A 24,750-nucleotide genomic window follows, 5' to 3' on the forward strand; every position below is an offset into this window, starting at 1 on the left:
TACTTCAATCATGCATTATCTTAGGTAGTTATGGGGACAGAGGCTCATCAGTTGTATAGTTAGTGATTAGCCAGTGCTGCCACAACTATTTAGCTGCCACTAGTGTCAAATATGGTTGACTTAGGCGAAAAAAGGGTCTAGGAAGTGTTGAAAAGTTCAAATTATTCATTCAAAGAGAATCAATATTAAATCAAGTGGGAGTGATGTAAGATCACACAGGCATCAAAATCAGTGATCTCTTAGGAAAATGGTTCCACAATCAATATATTACATTAGGACCACTGATCCCATCACCATTCACCTGACATAAGACACTAAAATAGTCAAAAGAATAAAAGTCAAATAAAGAAATACTTGCAACAGAGAAAACTGGGTTATATCCCATATGTTGTGCATTGCCCGTTTGGGCTATAGCCCAGATGTTGCACATTGCACTAGGGGTTCCAGCTGCTTGGGTGCAAGGTGGGGGCATAAGTGTGCTGGGTGCAGACCGCGTAGAGGAACGTGCAGCCGCATTTCCAATTGCTGTTGAAGGTGAACATGTCACAAACAACACCAATTCAGAGGATGCCAGTTGGCCAGTAAAGGCAAGCAAGAAGCATCGTGAAAGGATATCGTAAAGATGATGGAATTCGAAGACTGGGGTACAAGACAAAATCTACTCTACTTATATACACTACTACCATGTGTTTACCATGCCTAATACGAGAGGCAATGACGTCATACTTTAGCCATGCCTTTACGTGCTGTTTGCCTCATGTCCAACTCCACGCTGTCAATCAACATCAGCATCGACATCTGATGATCCAATCATCATCTTATCGTCCATCTTATCTCCTCCTTGTCTTATCTTATCAACCAGGGCCAGAATAAAAGGTTTAAAGGGCGAAGAAAAAAGGTTTTTAAACCCAGGGTTTGACAGAACAGGGGGTTTGGTTGCAAGACCAATTTTGAGGCAAGGTTAATGTCTCGGAATCGCCCTGGACCGGAGTCGAAGTCGGAATCCCGGCAATAGTGTTTGGGGTGCGCCAGCTGTATCAGTAGTAGTGGAAGCCTGGGAGGCAAGATGTCACAGTTCGGGTCGGGCCGCCGGGCCACGGGGCCAATTGGGCCCGTGCGGGCCCGTATGCCCACACTCCTCAACGCTTCCCAATTCTTCTAACCCCTTCCCTTCACCCCTGCGGGGCCCTACGCAACGCACCAGCATCCAAAGTAGCTTCGGAAGGCATGACAAGTGCGGGGATGACAGGAGTAACAGAGAAGGAGGGGACAAGTGGCAGGGGCAGTGACAAGGGGAGGACAGACTCGTACTCCGAGCCTGAGGCACCAAACCTGGCAATCTTGTCCGGTTGATCCTGTAGAGAGTTTCTTCTTCTGTAAGGGCAACCCCCGAGGCCTGAGATCAAGGTCCTAGCAGGGGAGGATCCAAAGAGAAGAAACTCTAAGGGTCTGCCTGCTAGGTAGCTGACTATATACTGCTTGTCCGTAGCTGCTGCTGTTGGGCACAGACGGCTTGGGCGGCATCGCAGGCAAGGTCCCAGGGCAACTGGTAGGAGGACATTGATGGATTGGTGATTGTGCAGGCGAGATGGAGGGCCGGACTGGAGACGACATCAGAATCAGACCAGAATCGGATGCATCTCCGAGGGGCCGAAAGGGGGGGTTCCCTTAACACATAGATTCAATTTCCATCCACTTGACCTTTTTCAGCTCTTTTTTTCAATCAATTAAAGATGGCCTTTTTTGACCTGTCATTACCTCCATTCATACTGCGGTTTCAGCCAAAAAATGGTCCCCTAAGCAGAATTTAGATATGAGCAATAGTGGTCCAAAACAATAGCCTTTTTTGCTGTTTTGATTAATATGCAATAAAAGTTGCAAAAATTGTATCTGATTTACAAGAAATCAAGTTCTGTATTGGGGTATAAAATATAGCATATATTGTGACTACCCCTCCCTGACCATGTTTTGTAGACAATAAGTGTATCTCATTTGAACCCAAATATTTGTCAAAAACTCGTATCATATTATTATTGCCCTAATTTGTTATATATATATCAGGTACACTCTGGTGCTGTCCCTGATTTTTGATATATATGATCTTATATCTTAGGACATTTTTGATGCATTTATTTGTTACAAATTGTAGCTACTAAATTGTCACCTGATATTGACCATGAGTCAAGTCCAATCTGATAACTTAATATATGCCCTAATTTCTTACAAATCAAGTCTACTTTCCTGAAGTTTTATTTGTTATCTATCCAAGTCATTAAAGCATACATCTTTTTGTTCACTATTTATCATAAATAAATCCTACTTTGGGGTCCATTTTTGGGCAGAAACCCCAGTGTGATTAAATTTTCTTTAAAATGCTCCAGTTGTCTTTGAAATACTTGGGGTGACAAGAGTGATTATTCTTCATACTCACGTGTAAAGTCTCCATTTGCACCAGGATAGACTACATTGCTTCCCTGAGTTGCATTGGTACCCTAGTTATCGCTCATCTTGAGTACAAATCATATGTTGTATTGCCGGGCGGTCTGGTAGTTGGATAGGACGTTTTGGAAGCGGGCCTGCATGATTGTGATAAGCATATCCAAGGTTGCAGAAACTCAAAATCACTGTGTGACCGCCGAAGATCCATCCTGACGCATTGACAAACTGTGCTCCGCCAGTGATCAGGTACTGTAGGATTCTGTAGGGTTGAAACATAGTTACATAACACATAACTCCCCCACTGTTTTGTTTCTATATTCTGAAACAAGTAACACATAACGGACCAACTGTGTCAGGTCCAAAATGAACCAATAATAGTATTCTTTAGGTAGGATTCTCAAAATTGTGCTAAATTTCCACCTGTGACTTTGTATTGCCTGAAAATACCGTCAACCTTTGCATGTTTGCCTGTTGTTAAGTAGAAATACCACTGATATATATATGTTTATGGACCAAATATTTCAGAATATCAGAACCTTAGCTGGTACTTTTGAGTGCCACTGTTTCAGTATTTCTTTCTGTGTACACATAACTCAGCTAGTGTTTCCTGTTTCAGTTGATTACATAAGTGTAACACTGCTCGAGGTGTTTCACCCCTACAGAATGCTACAGTAGTTAAATCCCATGCCTATAGGTGTTATTTGTTTGGGACGGGTTAGATATCTAATAGCCCAAAAGTACCAGTGTAAAATGAGGAAGGAATCTGGTTCTTGGTGTTAGGGACACATCAGAAGTTGTCAAGTTACAAGATAAAAACACACCCAATGAGATAATACCCCTCTGTGAATGCTGAGGTCGACTATTGTTCAAGGGTACCACGTAAAAAAAAATCCTAGACATTAGGTCAAAAAAAAGTGAATTAAGCACCAGTTGGCCCTCCCTACCCATTCACATAAGCATGACTAAGCTATGTGACTTCCCAAAAAGGAAATCATTTGTCATCAGTGTGTATACAGGCACACAGTACTGGCCTATTGGATTCTTTATAAGGGCAATTTGAGACCTATCATATAGATGCAATGCCATGCTTCCATATCATTGTACTCATCACTAAACTCTCCCAATTGGGGCATAGGCCATCAAACATGCTGTATTCATTAGCAATAAGTGCTATAAACATAGAACTGTGCCTTTCTGGTCCTCCTGGATGTCCCTGGAGCTTCCCCAGACACAAGTCCAAAAAGTGAAATTTCACCCCATTGACCCACCGTACCCTATGTGACATGTGTGACCCGATGCTGATGATCTGCGGTACCCTTGCTGTCATTACCATTGATGTTGACTGGCGCGACCCAAGCTCCACTGGGTTCGCATCGCACAGTTGTGCTATGAGACTAAGGAGGTGGAGAAAAATGCCTGCAAGGAACATGTCAACATTGGTAATCTTGCCTGAGCGTTAGCCGAAATAGGGATTTTATACTCGATGCCCGGACCGTGCCATCGGGACGAAGGTCAATATTGAGCTTGTGCCCGTGCTGGTGACGATTGGCGGTTTAAGCTCGGACGTCGTTAGATGAACTCATGATTTCATTCTTCGTATGTGCGCTAGAACGATTTGGAGGAGAGTTGCATATGATCGCCGCTTGAGCTAAGGCCATAAGAAGTTTTTCCGACAGATGTATTCTAGAACAAAGTAGCAAGATACAAAGCAGTAGATTTTTTCAAACGTCCGTGAACGAAATTAGTGGTCTAATACCACGATGTGAGTGTCGAGGTTGTGGCTCTAATGCCAGCAGGGAAGGGGGCGCATCGGTGTATGGAGCAGGGGGGGCTGGCGAAGATGGTGCTGGTGGGGGGGCAAGAGGAGGGAGGGATTGAATATGGTCGGCATTGTGGTAGAAACGCCAGGAGAGGCAGGAGACTTCATGCCGGAATGAGTGTGGAACAAGGAGGTAAACGGAAGTGACGCACAGGTGGCAATCAACGCAAAAGGGATGACCATGTCCAGTCCCAAAGTGATGCAGGCGGGAGAGAAAAACATTCGGACGGCACAGGAGGATATGAGGGGAGCAATTCCTGGGCCTACGGTGAGAGGGACAAGCCCGACTGGAGAGGAGTTAGTCTATCTAAGACATGGGACAAGATATGGTCGCGCACCGCACAGCAGCCAACAGAGCAGGAGGAAGTTGGCGATGACGAACTGCTTGTTGAGTCGCGAAACGGGATCATTGTCCTTGCTTGTCGTCTGCGGGATTCTGGAGCTTGGTAAGCGCGAAAGATGGACAAGGCAGCATCGGTGACACACAAGGTGTATACCATGTAGAAGGTCACCATGGAGTACATAATTGCGATGACTTGCGAGTCTCCTGTGATAGTCCACGCGCTCAGCTGAAGTCTGTGGGCAGGAGGAGGGGAAGACACGGACGGGCATCTTCGATGTCGTAGACAAGGATGGTGGCCAGGCTGGAGGCCATGTGCGTCAATGACAGCCCGCAGACAGCATCTAGTGGGTAAATGAGCCCCGCTTCAGAGGCATTCGAAGGATAACGCACTATACAGCGGGGCTGGCGAGCGCGACATGGGCAGCCAAGGTGAGGCGTGTGGGAGTCGGCTGCGGAGAGCGAAGCCCGATCAGTCACGCGCATCACGCGCTTACGGCTATCACCGTCATTCTTGCCTTCGTTTTTCATGGTCCTCTAAGCATGACATTCACCGCACAAGACCACGCGCAATCTGTCAAGCTTCGACACATCTGCCACTTCGCATCTGCTGGTCGCGAATACACCGAGTTATTGATAGCTCACCTGGAGCGCTCGAGCTCCGAAACCGTATTCAAGTGAGTCGTCACCTACACACACCACGTTCAAGTTGTAATTGACATGTGCTGTACAGAGTCGGCGACAGAGCATTAATACGCTGTCAGCTTTCAAATTGCGCGGCTTCAATCTGCCACAGCATCCGCAAGGGTGACCATACATATCCTAAGGCTCTCCTCCGAGTCCTCCCAATCCATTCTCACCTCTCTCTCTCTTTCCGCTTATTCCTTTCTTCAGCTGAGCTTGTTCGCCGTTCAAGCTCTCCTTTGGGCCAACCATACGTTCTTTTATAGCCCTAGTCGGCTCATTTACCCGTAAATTAACACTTCTATTCCTCCAATATGGTGGCCATTATCCTGGTCTTATCCATTGTGGCCGTCGTGCATGGCCGAAATGACTGGAGCAGGGTATGTGCTCACCGCCAAACTCGCCGCTGAGATTAGCCTGAGCATGCCTCAGCCGTGTCTCTCCGGTACCTGCTCCTACGACCTCCCCTCCACCACAGATGCAACATCTTCTGGGAGCATCCAAATCGTGATCCTCCTCTTTTCCCTTGTGTCTCCGCTTCTCACATAATCCAGACTGCCGGTGCCCATACTGCCATTGGAGACATCACGACCGCCGCTGGCTGGCAGATCCTGGGATGCGACTCTTCCGCCATTTCGCAGGACATCCGCCTGGTATGTATGGGCGCCGAATACGATTCGATGTGCCAACACCTCTACGCGGGTCACGGAGCGGTGGATACGATTGTCAGATTACCTGAAAGTGTGAGGCTGCATTATGTCCGACGATGATACCCTAACTGCTCCCCCCCCCGCCTGGCTCAGTGTGGAAAAGGGCCGTTCGCCCGCATTGCGCGCGCTTGGGTCCCCACAGACCAATCGATACCCTCCTCCATCGCAGCACGCATCGCTCGTCGGCAAGAAGATGCGCAACCCCAAGTGAAGGCACTAAGGTTCGACACAGACTTCTCTTCTGTCAATGACACAAAGTGCATTGTTTTTCACTCTCATCTTTGCCCGTAATTCACACCCTCTGCAGCACGGGCCCCGTTGCTCTGATGGTCAAAGCCATCAACGTTCCCGGATTGAACGATTTAATCAGTGGAAATACGAGCGATTCTTCAGCAGCTATCGCATCGCAGCGCCGCAGCAGACTTAACCGTCGACAATCTCTCGCCAGCTTCAAAAACTTCGTTGTAAATGCTGCCAACGGTAAGTAAGCTTCGAAATGATTTTCGAGGGATCTCAGACGCCGTCTAGCAATCTCAGACGTCGTTTCCAACGCCAACAGCTTCGGTATTGACAAATCACGAGCCCTCCCGGCCATAGATTTCAACAAGCAGGCGACACTTTTTGAGCAGTCGCTGGACTGTCCACCGGTCAGCGCGAAGATATCGGTCGACGTCAATGCGAAGGCGCATGCCGTCGTCACACTCGGCGTGGCAGCAGCCGGCACGATCGTTCCACCCAAGATTAGTGATTTCTCGTTGATCGCGGGCAAGCAGTGCTAAGTTCGAATCCAATTTCCTGACTAAATTCCGGCAGGCCTCACTGCGGATCTCAACGGCGAGCTCGACATAACAGCAGACCTTTCCGTAAGCCTAAGTTCCTTTTTGTGTGCGTTCGTATAATCATCCTCTTCTCCCAGGGCGCGATTTCCTCTGGAAACATCAAGCTGTTTGAGGCGGGCATCCCGGGCTTCGATTTTCCCGGTATCCTCTCCATCGGACCGACCTTCCAGGTCAATGCCAATGCCAAAGCCACGCTCGACATGAACGTTGACATGACCGTTGGCATCAACTATCATATTGACAACGCACAGCTCTTCTTCCCGCCGAATGGACAGCAGGGCGGAGGATCATTCCAGCTGGGGAATACCCGTACCAATCCCATTTTTTCCAGTTTTGATATTGCTGAGCATGTATAGCATTGAAGTTGTCCGCCGACACCAAGGCTGCTGCCACAGGGACTGTGGAGGCACACCTTGTACCGTCAATCAACCTCGGTCTGTCTGCGCTGGGGGTCGTGCAAGCGACAGTTAATCTTGACCTTGATGCATCGGCGACAATGCAGCTTAAGGTTGAAGCCAATGCTGTAAGACTATAGCGTCTCGTTGAGGGAGGGCTAATGCAATAGACCAGGGGGCAGGCGCGACCGTCGCCCAGAAACGGGCTAATGGCGGCATTGACTTCTCAGACGATGAGTCAGATGACGCTGGCGATTCGGAGCTCGACGACTCTGATAACGATAGCGATTCGGGCGATACGGTCGATGGCCCAGGGGAGTAAGATTCCACCCGTTCTCCGCCGAACTGCATAAACCTGTTTCCGTAGCGCGGCGAACTCTAGTTCTCAGGACGACTCGGACGATGCTACCTCGTAATCTCACAACCTTGACATTTTCTTTTAGCGCTGATGATGTGTAGCTCTGACGATTCAGACCCCAGCGATTCCTCATCGTGCGTTTCTTCCATTCGTCGCATTGCTCATCTAACTCTGGTTGTAGGGCAAATGACGATGACGATGCGTTTGGAGAGGACTTAGAAGATGACGATAATCCAACGGAGTAAGTTGATTGATTTTGTGCTGAGAAATTTCGATTCGAAGAATTCATCCAGTTCCCTCGACGATGCGAGCCTTGTTGATGACGATGACGAAGCAGAGTACGTTTATGTGGTTCAAGTATGTGCATCTCCCTTGATAAATTCGGTTGTCTAGCTCCTCGGACACTCCCCAAGCTGATGATATTGGGGATTCTGATGACACGTAAGTCAAGGCCGTATCTCCCTCAAGTTTCAGCAACTATTCAATGGTTTAGGCTTGCTGATGACGATTCGGAGTCGCATTTATCTGATGCCTGGAGCGAAGTTCAAAACGCAGATGTCGACGATTCGGCGGATACTGCGTACGTGATACACTGTGTTCTCAGAAGAAGTGCCAATGTTTATGAGACTTCAGTAATTTCGGTGCAGAAGATGATTCTACCGATGGTTTGGGCAATGATGATGAAGACAGCTCACTCGACGACAACTCTTTCTCGTCAGTTCGAGTTTCCTCAGGCGGCTTAATTGTCTCAAAAAACCGACAGAAACTCGACCAGCATTGATTCACCTGCGGATACCGACAGGAACGACGATGCTGATGCGCTAACCAGCTCGTATGTGATGGTATTCAGCCGATTTCTTACGTTGAACTCCTGTAAACTGAAGTGTTGTGGCCGCTACCGACGGCCTGCCCTCAGCCAACTCTACTGCGGCTGACTCTTCCCGAAGCTCCGACAACAATACTGACCTAGCTGCTGCCCAATCCCGCGTGTCCACAAATACAGACGCCTCATTTGGTGGATCTTTCACCGTCTCTGCGGGTCTCGCCCTCAATGCAGGCGCCACCGGATCGTTCTTTGGCCTGTTTGACAAGAGCACCAAGGTGTCACTGTTCCAGAAGAACTTCGACCTTCTCTCCGTAAGTCCTCATCGCTCCTCCGTCTGAATCTACCGTGAATCCTCGACACAAGAAATCATTTGGATCGGATAATGCCCGTCGTTCGAATGTACTCCGTCGCTGGACACCGAGGGTGGCGCGCGCAGACCGCCTCCCACTCCAAGCTCGCGGGCTGCAATGCCGCAAGGCAGAGAATACACCACAGAAGCTGGCCGACGCAAGTATTCCGGCCAAAAGGTAAGTGATTCGTACGATCAAGTAGCGCATGCCACTGAATGAAGCAAAGTCTTCAATGAATGCTGCGAACGTGACAGATGTACACAGTGATTAATGTATTCGGTTTCGGGTGCTATTACTTGTACGTAGCATAAGTAAATCCGATCGATGTGTGGATGTGAATAATAGGTCAAAATCATGTTTCGTCTTGCTTAGATCCCAGACATGACCGCACCTTTCGGCCAGCTGATGTCATAGCACAGCCACGCACATCTTTTTTCTCTCCTTCCATCGATCTCCGATGAGTGCACCGACAATTGTGCACCTTTCCCCATCGGACGCGGTGGACGAAGGCTCCGACTCTGCCTCACTGTCAAGCGACTCGAACGATGAAGAAGAGACCTTCTCGGACTGGGTCGACGACGCGCGGCCGTGTCAGTCGCTGTTTGACGCTAAAAAGGAGCTGCCAAACGCGGAGCAGGCATTTGAGTGGGACAAAAAGCAGTTTGGTGTGGATATTCGCGAGGTTTCACGGAGGCTTGGGCTGGAGGCAGATGTGTATGGCTGGATCAGGCTGGTGAATTGGATTAGGCGGGAGAAACCGACTCCAGAAAGTGTGCTTGCGCTGCAGGACGCGAAAGGCTTTGAGGGGGAGGAGTACTTGAAGCCGGTTGTGGAGGATGACCCTGTCCTGCGTGCGTTTTAATCTGCTCCTGACTCCACCTGAGTTGACCAAAAGACAGAGTTTCAAGGCGGGGGCGAGAACTGGTCTGACTCGGAGAGCGAAGGCCCTACGGCCTCTGCGGAGAAACGCGTCGCACAACTCGAAAAGAAACTTGCTGTAGCGAAGCAGGAGTTCGCAGACTATCGAAGCCTCGTTGGCCGACAACTTGGCGGGGACTTCGCTGCTCTACGCGCAGCCTTCGATGAACCGGGCCCGTCAAAGAAAGACTTGAAGGCGGCGACGGATGACGACTCGCACTATTTCGACAGCTACGGCGAAAACGGTGCGTCATGAACGTGACTCTAGCTTCCTATGCTAAACTGGCCAATAGACATTCACGCAGTCATGCTGCAAGACAAAGTCCGCACGTCGACGTATGCGCAGTTCATTCTATCCAACTCTGCTCTCTTCTCTGGCGCTACAGTGCTTGACGTAGGCTGCGGGACGGGGATACTCTCGCTCTTCGCGGCGAGAGCTGGCGCCAAACGAGTCTATGCGGTGGACGCGAGCAAAGGTATCGTTAGCCGAGCAAAGGAAATCGTCAAGGTCAATAAGCTGGACGAGATAATCACAGTGGTGGAGGGTAAAGTCGAGGATGTCGTTCTTCCCGGCTTGGAGCAGGGAGAGAAAGTGGATGTGATCATCAGCGAGTGGATGGGCTATGCATTGCTGTACGAGTCAATGCTCGACTCTGTGCTGGTGGCGAGGGATAGGTTCTTGAAGCCTGGCGGGGTTATGGCTCCCAGTCAATGTCGGATGATGCTTGCGCTGTGTGACCCAGTGGAAGTCCGGAAAGAGCGGGTCGAGTTCTGGGACGATGTCTACGGTGAGTTTCCGTGCTCGCTATCCCTCATGATATTGAGGCCATCGCAGGTTTCGACCTCAGCGTGATGCAAGCGCCGGTCTACACCGACTCCGTGGTCGATATCATTCCGCCAACCGCCCTCCTTTCCTCCGCAGCCTGCATCAAGGACCTCCACTTATCGACACTGTCTCCATCTCAGCTCAACTTCGCGGCAGCATTCACGCTGACTTCGACGGCCGATAAACGACAGAAGGTGCACGCGTTTGTTTTATACTTCGACACATTTTTCCTTCCATCGAGCGGTGCACTGGACAGTGCGGAGCAAGTCAAGATCATCAGAGAGGGTGACGCCATCCTGGCAGACGTCTGGCCGCTTGGTGCAGGTGTTGGTCGGCCTGTTCCGCTGCGGAGGGCGAGCACCAAGAGCAGCACTCTATCCCCTACGGTGGAGCGGTCTGTTCCGCCGGAAATCACAAGTTTTAGCACTGGCCCGCAGAGCGTGCCCACACACTGGAAGCAGACACTCTTCCTGTTGAAAGAACCCGTCGGAGTCGTTGAGGGTACGCGAATGTTTCCTCTGCGGTTTAGCCAATTTAATAACGTTCTATCTTCTGCAGGCACGAAGATCAGTGGAACTTTCCACTGCACAAAAAGCGACGTCAACTCGCGCGAGCTGGACGTGGAAATCCATTATCATGTCGTGCCTCAGGATGCGGAGGGAGGGAAAGTGGAGACTGTTGTGCAAATGTATAAGGTGCGGTAAATACAACTAGGTTATATCTTTCCGAGTCAATTTCCAAATGCTAAATGCTGTACCAAATTCACGCGATCTTCCAACTTCTGCGTCTCCTCACCTATTTCCACATAGTGGATGCCTAGCTCGTGGAGTGTTTCTTGAAAAATCTTTGTCACATCCACTTCATTCCCCACATGTCTGAAGCCATCGTCCACTATCCATTCTGACACTGGCGTCAGCAGGATAAAAAGGGAGTTTCTATATCCCTCGATTGCCGTTTGGAACTCCGGGAGGGTGACCAATGCCCGCTTGCGCTCGTTCGCGGTATCTTTATCCTTCGAGGTGAAGACAGAATAGACAACGGGGTCGACTGCCGAACGGTCGCACAGCAAGATTTTTTGTTGGTCACTTTCATTTTCCTTCTGGAGGTGAGCCAACATAATTGCTTTCTGCATTTCAAGGTTGCTGATGTGATCACGGCTCAGACCTAGTTGCTTTATGACGGTCCTTGCAACCTCAGTAATGTGTTGCTTTGGCGTCAAACCCCACCGGGCCGCAATTGCACCACATAAGGTGGACTTCCCCGTGGACTACGTTAGGTCGCCGTCATCAGGCAATACTCACAGTCAAATACAATGTGAAACTCACCGAAGGCCCCACTATGTATATACGCTTGCTGCTTTGCATGGGGGTGAGGGCGGAGATAAAGATGGATGTGCGCGACAGCGTGTCCGAATCTGTAAGAATGGCCCGTGCGCATGTCAGATATATATACATACATGCTCCCACGTCCCACACCTCTTCCACGACTTCCTACCACGACCCCCCTCCACACACCATGTCTCAGCCCCAAGCCGCCCATGGCAAGCACATTATCCTGCAGCACAACCCCACCAAGGACGACACTGAGTGGAAGTTTACCCTTCCTGCCACAGCCTTCAGCATCCCACCGAAGGCAAAGAATCCCGAGCTCTATGGCAAATTCATAAAGTTCACAGCAACGCACATTACATTTCAGATGCAGCTGCTGCCAAACAACCGGATTCTACAGTCTGATGACAAGACCAAGTTCATCCTCCTGTCATTTGGAGACCTTCGTTTCCCAGAGACAACATTGAAGGCTACTGCTGAGTACATGACTCGTTTGTTCAAGATGGGATTGTTCTTGAATGGTGTCCAATACCGATTTTATCACCATTCAAACAGTCAATTGGTATGCAATGTATTATTTGTCCTTGTTCTTGTTGAAGACAAGTGGATAACAGCGATCAAGAAGTTGTCTTCTTCGTGAAGCCACCTCAGATAGTGTTCTCGACGAGCGGATCAATGCGTGGGGTGACTTTTCCAAGATCAAAAGTGCAGCCAAAAGTGAGATCTCACTAGTTCAATTGGAGCTCTATTGAACCCGTAATAGGGGCAAAACGAATTGGACTACTGTTCTCTGAAGCTCAACTTGACTTTGATTTAGATCCAAAATATGTCAAAGACATTGAGGATATAAAATTAGGAGATGAATTATTTTCTGATGGCTGTGGTCTTATTTCACGGAGGCTTGCAGTTCAACTTGCAAAAGAAAAAAAGATAATTTTCCGAGGCAAAAGATATACTCCTACAGTTTTCCAGATCAGGTATGAGTATTAATTCATAAAAAAAATCATATCAATACTTAGATTATCTAGATATCGTGGATACAAAGGTGTTCTTATGCTTCATCCCCAACTTGATGCACTTGCACATAACAACAAAAATGAGCAATTCCTAGTTCATTTCCGCAAGAGTATGAAAAAATTCAATGCAACACAGAACAATACATTTTCTGTAGTTGACTACTCTGCCCCATATTCTTTTGGTCGTCTGAACAATGACATTATTGTTCTTTTATCCAGTCTTGGAATCACCAATGAAAAGTTGCTTGCAAAGCAACAGGAATATTTTAATTGGATACAAAATGCATCACTGGATACTCTCCATGCCTTGGACTTTCTCTCAGCTATGGATCAAGAAACATTAACAGAGGGTTCTGATTCAGATCAATCACTGGCGTCTCAGATCTTGCTAGATGGTGTAGAAGCACCTGCTGTTGCACAAGCTATAAGGAAGCTTCAAATGAGGGAGTTATCAGGCTTCAAAAATGAGCGCAATCAGAAGGATCGGTCTAGGATGATTATTCGAAAATCAAGGCTTATCTTTGGAGTTTGTGATCCATTTGGTGTTCTCAGAGAAGGAGAGGTACATATCCGGATCACAGCTGGGCGAGATGGGGCAACAACTCCAATTAATGGCAATGTCTTAGTTGTACGCAATCCTTGTCTTCATCCTGGTAAGGTAATAACTTGGTGTATCATTGATACTAACCTTTTCAATAGGGGACTGTCTGAAGCTTCAAGCAGTTTATCACCCAGCACTAACACATTTGGTTGATTGTATAGTGTTTTCTGGGGTTGCAAAACCAGGTCACAAAGCTGCACCATCTATGTCAAGTGGAGGTCAGCAAAACTGATTATATTGATACAGAAATAATATAAAAATTTCAGGTGATTTGGATGGGGATAGGTATTTTGTATGCTGGGACCCAGATATTGTTCCAGCTACTATTTCAGAGGTATGCCAAGAAAATTCTTCTCTGATATATGCTTATATCAGATAATATGACAGTCCTATGATTATCCACCAAACCGTGAATTACCACCAAGAGAGGTGACCAGAATGGATCTTGCGACTCATTTTGCACAATATAACAAGTTAGTATGGTTGCTGGTCACTCCTTCTAGACTGACTGTTTAGTGCATCACTGGCTCGTGTGGCTGCCCTACATGCACGCTGGATCAAGGCTAGTCCTCTAGGTGCTTTATGTATAGAGTGCCAAGAACTCAATGCTTTGCATTCTCAATCTGTGGATGGAGCGGCTATCAAAATTCCTCCGCGGTTATTGGAACCCCCACCAATTAATGAAACTGAATTTATCCTCAATAAGCTAGCTAGAGCTGCTCAAATGTTTGCCTCCAGCTTTTTATCTCAAAATCAGTCTATTGTTCAAACAGTGACCTCTGATTCAGGACACACAGCTCATGCTGTATTGGCTCAACTGTTAAAAAGTGAATATACAGCCCTCACAGAATATGAGATTTTCAGTCTTGCATTGGGACTAGCCAAGAAACTTGGAATGTCAACTCAAGACTTCATTCCATTATTGGGACATCTAGATTTTGGTGCTATGACTACTGCTCAGCGCTATGCAGTCATTAGCAGCTTAGGCATCATAGAGGATACTTCAGAGTACAAGGCAATCTGGAACTCATTATTCCACTCAAGCATATTGAAACAGGCAGACCTTTATAGCAGATCTCTAAACCAACCTTACCGACTTCAAAAGCTTTACTCTTCCCAATCAAACAGCTTAGCAACATTTTTCTACTTTCTCAAAATAGCTATTGAAGAGTTTCCTAAACGGTTACTTGTTATTAAGGTAACCCTCTATCTCCTATTAGTTTAATCTTACCATTGTTGATAGACTGATGACCGATTTGCAATTGGCATTTTTATCAGAGGAAATGTTACATGGGATGATGAACCTGAAGTAAATGAAGATGTTGTGATTTGTTCCTTCATGAACAAAACATCATCAAACTTCTCCAATTACTGTCAATGCACAACAGGATATAGGCTTCACTGTAGTGACACAAACTTGCAACTATATGATAGGAAGCGAGGAAATACTTTTGTATTCATCACTAGACCACCAGCATCATCTGGACATGAACTTGCGGTTAGTATTGCACTTGACAAAATCTCAGATGGGGTGAAAAAGGTCTGTTGACTAAATATAAAGGGAGTATCTGTCCTGATATTATACAGCAAATGGGTAGAGTTAACCGAAGTCCAATCACTGGAATTGAGATACATGTAGTATCTAACCGAGATCGGGTTGCACATCAGCTATTTGATATGTGGTTTGAGCAGTATGTATAAGACTTCTAGCTTGAATTATTCTCACGGTGTTCCTCCAGTATTCCTACAGATAATATCATCAAACGCTTCAATAGACAGGCATCAGATTATCACTTAAATGATCTAAGAGATATTACAAAGGAAGATTGGAGTAATACAAAACTATATCCAGTTTGGATGACTTTAGCATTTCACCCAAGAAAATCAGAAGAGATTTTCCTCCAAAATATAGCATCTTTGAGTACTGTACAAATAAGAACTCTGATGCAATTTGCTCTAAAGTATCATCTAGAGGAAGAAGTCCATTGGATTTTCACTTTTATTTCCAGCTTGCAACCAGTCAATAATGCTCTTCTGATAGAGTGGCTAGATGCTCATCCACCATTAGTATTTTGTTTACTCAAAATATATCCTCCTATGGATAATCACCAGCTTCCTGATAAGATTGCATCTATGGGATATAATATCTTAATCAACCTGGTCAGATGTGCCAATTCACTAGGCATAGCAGTTCTGGTTGGCCTAGAAAAAGCTTCAGGTGCTATTGCAGCACTTTCTGTAGTACATTATCTTGATATTCTGTGGCTTGCATCTTGCTCCATCAGGGCACAGAATGTACAACAAGAAGTGCTATTAGTATTGAACGATTCCCGATTGTTACATAGGCAAGATGATGACAGAGTATCAGCATATCTAGCAAAACATGGGCTTGCCATTGCATTTGAACGTGCAGAAGAAGCATTTCAGGAGTGTCCCTGTGATGAAAATGGGAAACCTCGGAAACAAAAGGTTGCACCAGCTCATACTAGATTATCATATATTCCAGATGAGCCACTATGTGTTAAAGCACCAATTAGGATTGATATGCAGTCTTCAATCAGGTTATACTCACATGTCAGAGTGCAGGCATCATCTAAGCCTGATAACAGATTTATTTCTGGAATCATATTAGATGGAATTGTAGTTAAAGCTGAGAGAGGACAGTTAACTATTGAGCTGTTACATCCACCACCACCCGAGATGGAACAGATGGATTGGAATTTATATAATGCAGGCAGCACTGGTAAGTTGAATAGATATCAGTATAAATTTTTATAATAAAACTGAACTCCTTTAGCTACTAGCAAAGCTGCTATGGAAGCTTTGCAAAAACTCCTATCCCAAAAGGAAGATGCCTGTAGCTTTTATGATATAATCATTGAAAACAAAACTAGTCAAGAAAACCATTCAGAAACAGCAAGTCTCAAGCCTGTTGTCCCTATTATATCATTGAATCCAAGTCAATCTCTAGCAGTCAGTCATACTGCTGCTGAGGTTAGCTTAGTTTGGGGACCTCCAGGAACTGGAAAAACCACTGTTGTAGTTCAAATATTGAAGCACCTCATAAAGACACAAGTCAATGGCACCAAGATCTTAATGACTGCTTCTACACATAATGGCAGGTATCCTATAAATTCAATGCTTGTTTGTTAACAATATTATTAGCTGTAGATAATGTTCTTGAGCGATTTATCAAGTTGAATGCTGCAAAAAACATATTATCAGAGCAGGAAATTCTGCGGGTTGCTACAGATTCAAGTAAAGTTAACAGGGCATTGAGTAGTTATACTATTGATGCTCGGGTTGGAGGCGATATGACAGAGAGTAACAAGCTCTTCAAGAAGGCCCAGGAAAGGCTAAAGACCGCAATTATTGTGTTTACTACCTGTGCAGTAGATCACATTGTTATTGTTCTTTAATATATGATACTGATGATCTATATAGGGTGCTGGACTAGGAGTTCTGAGAAGGATGGACTTTGATATTGCAGTCATTGATGAAGCATCTCAGATCACAGAAGCTATTGCACTCATTCCCCTAGTGAAAGGAGTAAAGAAAGCAGTACTAGTAGGAGATCAGTAAGCCTTAAAATTGCCCTCTCTTGGCTGGTATAACATGATTTTAGTGTTCAACTTAGACCTACTGTACAAGTAATGGGTCGAGCACTTCAATCGGACATATCCATGTTAGAAAGACTCTATACTGGGCCTCAGCTTCCAGGACTTGTCAAAACTATGCTAAATGTAAGATCAGAGCATTTGAAAATCCAAGCTGAATGATTTTTAGACACAATATCGGTTCCCAAAGGAGTTAGCCTGGTTCCCTTCAAATGAATTTTATAAGGGAAAACTTCAAACAGCTCTACAAGATAGCCAAGGAATTCTTGAAGTTTTGAAGTTCTGTACCTTTCCCTGGCCTCAGAATAACTATCAGGGAACTGTAGTGCCCACGGTCTTTATCCACATAGGTTCACCAGAAACATCTGGCAGATCAAAATGCAACCCTGGCCAAGTCGACCTTGTCAAGCATATTTTGCCTATGTTCAAATTGAATATGGAAGATGGAAACCTAGGAAAACAATTATCAGTTGCTATATTATCGCCCTATGCTACACAGATCCAGAATCTCCGAAAGGAGGGTGTTACAGAAGCATTTACTGTTGATTCATTCCAGGGGAGAGAGGCAGATATTGTTATTTTTACCAGTGTGCGAAGTAACACAGCACAGGACATTGGATTTTTGGATGACCCCAGAAGATTGAATGTAATGTGGACACGTGCACGATTGGCTCTTATAATTATAGGAGACAAAACCACACTTCTGCAGAATGAGTTATGGCAGAGGGCAATAGCAGCATGTACAGAGATACAACTTTCAGTGCCATTACATAAAGAGGAGGAAAGAAAGTAATATTAGAATGTGGATATATGTTCTTGTATGAAATAGATGCAAAATGTCATAATAGTTATTTTGAATCTTTTTGCACATCTGTAAATTGAATGATAAGCCAATATTCTGCCTGGAAGCATTTGTGGTATACTTAGGTAACATTTTTCTTTGAACTAAAAAAACAGTAAATATCTTGGTTCTAGAATCCTGTTACACCAGCCAAATTGCAAGTAAGTGGTTTTTGGGCCAAAATACTTGGATACAATAGAACAAGAAATTGACTCCCAACAGTGCAAGCCTTGCTTTACTCACCCCAAGGATTCCAAAGAAAACTGGACCATTTTTAAAAATTTTAATGAAGGTAATAATATGCCAAAAAAGGCTATCTTTATTGAGTAGAAAAAAAAGTTGAAAAAGATCAAGTGGATAGCAAATAAATCTATAGGGAAAAAAAGCTTCCCAGATTGTGGCAAAAAAAGCTTGCCTGTAGGGTGGAAAAATAGAACTTTTTTGGTCACAAGAAGCCTTTTGTATTATAATATTGACTGTTGTTTTCTGACAAGATTGCTATTCTATTTATTGGGTCTTTTCCAATCTTTTTCCCCAACAAATAAAGTGTCCCTTTTTTTGGCCAATTATTACCCTCATTAAAATTTTTAAAAATCCTCCAGTTTTCTTCTGAATCCTCAGGGTGACTACACACTTAACGTTTTGTGTGTGGGGATGGTTGTTTTAGCCGACACACTGTCTCGGAGGTGTCAACATCTATGTTGCTGATGTCGGGAGGACCGATGACCGATCGCGTATTGGCTCCGATCGCCCAAAGGGGTTATAATTAGTAAATTACGCCGGTTTTGAGAACTACCAGGGCGACGTCACAGTCTTGGTAGCTGAACAAGGCCCAAATGTCCATTGCCCCCACAAGGACAAGGTGAAAACGAAGTACAAGCGGTCGCCGTCCCAACGCTACCCACACTGTCATTTTCATCAGTGATGGTCACGGTGACGTGTCACCGTCACGTAACGCGCGGCCTTGTCTTTTGCTCTCGCCCCCATACGGTGCGTCCGCTCCCGCCCGCCCGTTGCCCGGCGCGACGGAGAGAAGTGCTGATACGTTTTGCAGATACGACGCCCCACGAGGCGCCTCATGATACGGAGCCATGCATGCTGCAGGTGCGTGTGCCGTTCTTTCGAGCTTTTTCTTTCCTGCGGGGGGCGAAGGAGGGGAGATGGGGCTCAAGGATTATAGAGGAGGCCCATGGGTGCCAGCTGGAGGCGCGTACGGTCGATTTGGGAGGCTTCGCTAGCGCCCTTAACACACCCTTCTACATACGCGTTACCTTTTACCGTCCCGAAACCCACAAGGCCGGATGGACTTTTCACTATCTTCGCTTCCCATCTTCCCTCCCTCTTCCCTTCTCACTTTACCCTCCTCTTCCATTTCCACCGGCTGACTCTTCCACAGAGGCTTCCGAAAACTGGGACGACGACTTTGAATTCCAATCCACATCCTCGAAACGCACACGGCGACCCCCCCTCAATAGCCATGACCAGCCGCCCCACGACCATCTATATAGCGACACCCCCACCACACATAATGACACGACCTCCGCAAACGAAAACGGCCACCGCCATCATCAGCGGCAGCGCGGCTCGCAGTCAACGACGGAGAATTGGGACGACGATTTTGCTGAGGAGGAGCATGAGCAGGAGGGGCACCAGCAATACAGCTCGACGGATTCCCATTCCACATCGAATTCCCACTCTCCAATATCTTCCTCCTCCTCTGCTGCATCACCAATTCCCCCGAACCCATCTTCCTCTCGATCTTCTTTTGCGCTCCCTCCTCCACCACCCGCTCGTGCTCTTTCCCGTCCCCACGACTCAGATGCGACAAGACATCGCGACCAGACCCCACGAGCAAGCAAAATCCGCAGCAGGGCTGGATCGGCGGCGACGGCTATCCAGACCGCCCAGCAACAGTGGGGCGAGTCGAGCGATGACGATATGGACGCCGAGCTGGGATTTGGTGACGAGGAGGACAGAACAGTTACGGCCCGGACAGGAAGAAGGGCATTGTCTCATCATCTGGTCCACGCCTCTCCGCCGCCGCCTGTACCCCCACTACCACAATCCGCCACAGTCGGACGACGGGGACCAGGCTTACATATTCCCACCAAAGAGTCGCTGCAGAACATGCCCTTCCCGCGTTCCCCAACTGCATCTGTCTTCTCAGCTCCCGATAACGCGTCGATTGCGTATACGCATACCAGTGCGGGAAGCACAACTCATTTACGGCCAACTTCACGGTCAGGCAAGCGGGAAAGAGAGGCTGCAAAGGGGCTTGCGGGCCTTCCGCCCAGTCCGCCAATCCACCGCGAGCGGAGACGGCTGCGAAAGAAGAGCCGACCACATGGCCAGGAAAAAACGGGCACGGTGGAGCTGCGAGATATGCGCCGGGCAAGTGAGGATGGAGCAGGCGTTACGGAGGAAGAAGTCGAAGACTGGGACGCGGATTTGGAGCGGGAGCGGGAAGAAGAGGAGCGTCAGCACCAGCGGTATAATCCCTATGGCTCCAGCACGGATGTCGGCGCGAGCCAGACGGGCACATCCAGAAATGCAAGTGCTTCACAGGTGGCGCTTTCGACTACTTCAGGCGGAGGCGGGTTGTTGTCAAGAATTGGCAGCGTCAAACGGTGGGGCGGCGGAGGCGGTGTTCTAGGCAGGCGGAAGAAAAGTAGTAGCGTTAGTGTGGCGAGCGAGACATTGGGACCCGGTTCGTGTGTTTTGTTTTTCTTATTTTGTTCATCTGTGAACCATTTGTAGACCCCGACCTGGATGTTCTCGCGGACATTCACTCGCATTCACATCCCGCGCTTCTACGCTCCGGCTCGCAATCATCCTCCCGCTCCCGCCATTCATATTCTGCGCCATCGTCAAGCGCGTCACCAACCGGTCCTGTCGTGAAGCGAAGTGCTATTCGACACTCGCACTATGCGGGGGACGCGCCTCGGACACCGCCCAGACCAATTCCCAATTCTACCCCTCAAAGCAGTGCCGGTACGAGTGGGGGGTCAAGAAACTGGTTTTTTCGGGCCGGGTCAGGATCGCCTGCAGACCGGGGTCGGCCACGAGTCCCAGCAACTGCGTCCAAAACCGGAGGAGATTTGGGTCGAGATGGTTCCCCTGCGGCGGGAGAAGCAGTGAGGCCGTATACGCCTTCGCCCACTGGACAGGAGGAGCCGAAGGAGAGCAGCAAGCTGGTGAAACGGCGAAGTCTGGGCTTTGTGCAGATTCGTAAGGGGCTCAGGCCACTCAACGGCGATGAGCACGCCACACCAACGGCGAAGAATTCTGGGGCTACTGCAGCGCAAACACCGAATGCTAGTCCAAGCAAGTACGGCGGGCTCGGCGTCGGTCGGCCGCCCCCGTCAGACAGTGTCGAGGATCTCAATAAGGCGTCCAGCTCGGAAGGCCATGGAATGGGCTTCATCGAGCGCAATGTCCGCCGCATCAGCCTTGTTGGGCACAAACGCACAAAGAGCGGGGTGTCGCTTTCAGGCCTACCGGCCGGCCTGCCTCTGTCGCCGGATTCCGGGCCGGTACCGGTCCCGCCGGTGGATGTCCAGCTGCAGCCGCCGTCGCCGCCGCAAACAGTGCGGTCGCCGAGTGGGGGGAGCAGCATGATGACCATCGCGCCCGGCGTCGCAGCGGGCGTAGACGGCCTTCCCCTTTCTTTCTCGCCCACTTTCTCCAACCCGAGTACCACGCTTAACTCGCCCGTTCCCCTTGCCTCCTCCTCGACACCTTCGCTGACGCCACACACGCAATCGCAACTGCCACAACAAAAGTCCCCACTGACACTCTCCCCACACGGTCACGCGGCGTCTCTGGGCCGGTCGGCTGCTGCCCATGGCCACCTTCCGGTGCTTGCAAGCGGGCGGGGGGTGGAAATGGGGCCTGGTGCGATGCGAAGAAATTCGCTGGGTGACTTGAAGATTCCTGCAAGGATCAGCCAGGCACAACAAGGTCTACGACGCGATTTGGGGATGGTGAGGGAGTTTGCGCGGAGTGTGGAAGGTAAGTTATCCATTGTTTTGTCCTTCTTGCTGACTGTATTACAGAACTCAAAGATCTCCAATCAACCTACCAATCGCTTGTCTCAGAGGTTCAAGGGCTTCTCGATGCCCACGTTCTTTCTCATCCCCCGCCTAAAGACGAATCATCCACAACTCGCAGTACCTCTTCCCCAACGTTCTTCCGACGACATCGGTCCAACACATCGTCTTCCAACCCCACATCGCCTCAGCAGGCATACAAGCAACTCGCGTCCGCCTTTTATACGATCAATTCTAAATATCGCATCTCGTGGGAGTGCGCGGAACTGCTAATTGACCTCGGCGGTGGCGGGAGCTCTAGCGGGCAACCGACGACGAGCACGTCTGCACCGGCGATGCCAACGGTTACAGCTGCGGGTAAAACACGTGAGCGGGCGATCACGCTCACGGACGACTCTCCTGTACCCCCGCCCATGACTGGTCCCCCGATTGCGAGCCCGCCGAATTCTGCGTGGAGGGCATCAACTGGCCGAAACGACCTCAGCCAACGGCAACTCCATCTTCTGAAGGAAATGCTGGCGGGCAATGCGGACGAGTCGTTCATTAGTGAGGGCGGGATTCCAGAGGAGTCACCTACGATGTCGTTGCCAGTGAACCGTGACTGGCGATGGGGCGATGCGATGGGGAGTACGGTTACACTGCCGAGCGAGGAGAGCGCGGGGGTGGGGGTCGAGGAGAAGGAGGCGAAGAAGAAAAGGCGGAGCAGTCGGCTGCGAATGAGTGGGATTCGGGACATGCTTAGGGCATTGAAACGGGGGGCTAGTGCAAACGGGCCGCTACCCGCAAAGCCCACAGCCGCGTCGTCTACCTCAGTTAGCACAGACTCGTCGGGGCATCTGTACGAGCACGGTCACGTGCCCACTCAGGGGCGGAGACGGGCCAAGACGAGCGCAGGGCCAGAGTCGGTCCGCTCAACGAATGCCCCGCGGCCAATGTCACCAAACGACTTGACTGCATCGTACAAGACGGCGTCACCATCGCCGCGCCGGCCGTCTCTTGCGGCCATCTTTCGCATCGGGGGCAAATCGCCCAAGGCCTCACCACCGCCGGTGTCCGGGCCGGAGTATGGGTTTGAGCTGTACCCCACGTTCAGTGGTATTTCTGGCGGGCGGGAGAGTGCGCATAATAGTACGGAGGAGGAGGACTGGGACAGGATGGAGGACTCGGCGTCAGCGTCAGCTTCCGATGCTGAAGGGATGAATATTGGTATGGGCATGTCGACGGGGACCGTGCGGGGAAGAGGTGGGAAGTCTCCGTATGGCTTACCGATCCTAAATCGGCCGACCACGCCCAGCTCGCCGTCACATCCCAACCCAATGCGTTCCCCCAGCGCGAGTGGCTCACGGACGTCGCTTGCCCATGCCTCTGGAACGACGCGTTCGACAAGGCTGTCGAATGTCGCAGAAATGCCCGGGGCCACCCCATCCGCTAGCAGCAGCAAAAATGGCAGTCCATCTTCGCGGTCAAAACGCACCGGTGCTGGCGGCTCAGTGCGGTCAATGCCGCCCGTCCCCGCGGTGCCTGATCTTGCGCTGGGGAGGCTCGCAATGACGCCCGAGAATATCAAGCCATTGCTGGAGAATGCGCGGGAGGTCCACGCAAGGCTGGGCGAATGCGTCGCCGAGATTCGCGCGCTGCTCGCGGGGGGACTCGACGGTGAGGGGTAGGATTGTGGCTTTTGCTATTAGTTTAGTTGTTAGTCTGATTGCTTTGCATATTGCTATTGCTCTCTTTTTCTCGTTTTCTGTCTACATATCACACTTGCATGTACCAATCTCAATGAAATCATCTTCTCGCTGCAAAAGAAGGATGGTGTGCAAGTTTACCGCTGCAATAAATAGGGCCCCGGGTCAAGGAAATCTGATTCATGGGAACAGTGTTCCCGTGAGAGAGAAAGCTCGCCTTAATCCTAACATTTGTATATCCATAAATTCATAAAAACTTGATTTACTGGCTACTGTACATATATCTCATTGAATGCATATTCTGTAAGAGTTACATCATAATAATCAATCTCAAGCCCGGGTCCTTCTCTGTGTAGAGTATCCTCAGCCAGCATACAATATGTATCATTATCTTGTACTTTCTGCAAATGTATGGCAGGAAAAGCAGACCTAAATGTATTGCCCTTCAAACCGCTGATATTGCTACAAAAGAGAGTCCTAGAGCAAAGTCACCAAGTATGTCCCCAATCAAGTGTAGCCTGTTCAACTGTCAAGGATTGCCTGTTATATATTGTGTAAGCCAGAGTGAGGGACAGCTGTGTTCTAGATGAAGCAAGGCCATTATTCTCCCAATTAGCTCTCACTGGAATGAATCTAACTGATCTAGGTTCAACTCCTTCTCAATCTGGATTGTCTAGGAGTGTATAAATTCACTTAGCTCACATCTGCATCACATAGATGGTGACAAACAAGGACTAAGTGTGCAAGTGCCTTCAGAGCTGACAAACTCCTCAGGAAACTCAACACCAAGAACTCAAGAACTTGAGAGAGAACTCAAACTCAGAAGGGAAAGGGGGGGGAGCAGATATGATACTAACTACTGACTATGGACAGGATTTTATTGACTAAATAAATAAGGGCTAAATGTAATAGAAACTAAAATCAAATGGAAAATGAGGTAGGAGGTGGAACTAAAATAGGAAAATGACAACTAGAAATGCAAGTGGAAACTAAAGTGGGAAATCAAACCTTGTGACAAAGTGTGACTTGTGACGTACAAGGCTTGTCAATGGGTATACACAAATGAGGGTGTATGCTGTAACAATTTATTTAATTTGGCATTGAACAAT

At 48.3% G+C, this 24,750-nt stretch overlaps 6 protein-coding genes across 6 annotated transcripts; 4 read left to right on the top strand and 2 right to left on the bottom strand.

Moving 5' to 3' along the window:
- Nucleotides 1-4,160: 4,160 nt before the first annotated feature.
- Nucleotides 4,161-5,058, bottom strand: MIND_01237200 (uncharacterized protein; the record flags this gene model as incomplete). Its single annotated transcript, XM_037368864.1, has 6 exons — nt 4,992-5,058; nt 4,865-4,942; nt 4,745-4,805; nt 4,597-4,694; nt 4,411-4,545; nt 4,161-4,360 (listed from the first exon to the last, which is right to left on the bottom strand). Exons 1-6 carry the CDS (start codon nt 5,017-5,019, stop codon nt 4,161-4,163), a joined length of 600 nt encoding a protein of 199 aa, XP_037214832.1. The 5' UTR covers nt 5,020-5,058.
- Nucleotides 5,059-5,129: 71 nt separating this feature from the next.
- Nucleotides 5,130-8,996, top strand: MIND_01237300 (uncharacterized protein; the record flags this gene model as incomplete). Its single annotated transcript, XM_037368865.1, has 22 exons — nt 5,130-5,275; nt 5,332-5,357; nt 5,662-5,789; nt 5,837-6,025; nt 6,086-6,249; nt 6,300-6,472; nt 6,521-6,736; nt 6,806-6,855; nt 6,909-7,140; nt 7,188-7,354; nt 7,402-7,544; nt 7,594-7,638; nt 7,686-7,718; nt 7,766-7,825; nt 7,878-7,922; nt 7,978-8,025; nt 8,078-8,164; nt 8,218-8,298; nt 8,348-8,416; nt 8,469-8,721; nt 8,774-8,937; nt 8,987-8,996. Exons 1-22 carry the CDS (start codon nt 5,142-5,144, stop codon nt 8,994-8,996), a joined length of 2,517 nt encoding a protein of 838 aa, XP_037214833.1. The 5' UTR covers nt 5,130-5,141.
- A 221-nt stretch (nt 8,997-9,217) lies between these two features.
- MIND_01237400 (Protein arginine N-methyltransferase) lies at nt 9,218-11,208 on the top strand (the record flags this gene model as incomplete). Its single annotated transcript, XM_037368866.1, has 5 exons — nt 9,218-9,611; nt 9,660-9,923; nt 9,972-10,466; nt 10,514-11,005; nt 11,063-11,208. The coding sequence occupies 5 exons, from the start codon at nt 9,218-9,220 to the stop codon at nt 11,206-11,208; spliced, it is 1,791 nt and encodes a 596-aa protein (XP_037214834.1).
- Nucleotides 11,209-11,234: 26 nt separating this feature from the next.
- On the bottom strand, nt 11,235-11,868 carry MIND_01237500 (uncharacterized protein; the record flags this gene model as incomplete). Its single annotated transcript, XM_037368867.1, has 2 exons — nt 11,235-11,771; nt 11,830-11,868. The coding sequence occupies 2 exons, from the start codon at nt 11,866-11,868 to the stop codon at nt 11,235-11,237; spliced, it is 576 nt and encodes a 191-aa protein (XP_037214835.1).
- A 151-nt stretch (nt 11,869-12,019) lies between these two features.
- MIND_01237600 (uncharacterized protein) lies at nt 12,020-13,559 on the top strand (the record flags this gene model as incomplete). Its single annotated transcript, XM_037368868.1, has 5 exons — nt 12,020-12,394; nt 12,447-12,549; nt 12,596-12,809; nt 12,861-13,506; nt 13,548-13,559. 5 exons carry the CDS (start codon nt 12,020-12,022, stop codon nt 13,557-13,559), a joined length of 1,350 nt encoding a protein of 449 aa, XP_037214836.1.
- Nucleotides 13,560-18,998: 5,439 nt separating this feature from the next.
- On the top strand, nt 18,999-23,623 carry MIND_01237700 (uncharacterized protein; the record flags this gene model as incomplete). Its single annotated transcript, XM_037368869.1, has 5 exons — nt 18,999-19,011; nt 19,304-20,614; nt 20,665-20,898; nt 20,944-21,918; nt 21,963-23,623. 5 exons carry the CDS (start codon nt 18,999-19,001, stop codon nt 23,621-23,623), a joined length of 4,194 nt encoding a protein of 1,397 aa, XP_037214837.1.
- Nucleotides 23,624-24,750: the final 1,127 nt, after the last annotated feature.

The sequence above is a fragment of the Mycena indigotica genome, assembly GCF_014461135.1.
Source record: "Mycena indigotica strain 171206Taipei chromosome Unknown Mind.scaff0012, whole genome shotgun sequence".
Classification (NCBI taxonomy): domain Eukaryota; kingdom Fungi; phylum Basidiomycota; class Agaricomycetes; order Agaricales; family Mycenaceae; genus Mycena; species Mycena indigotica.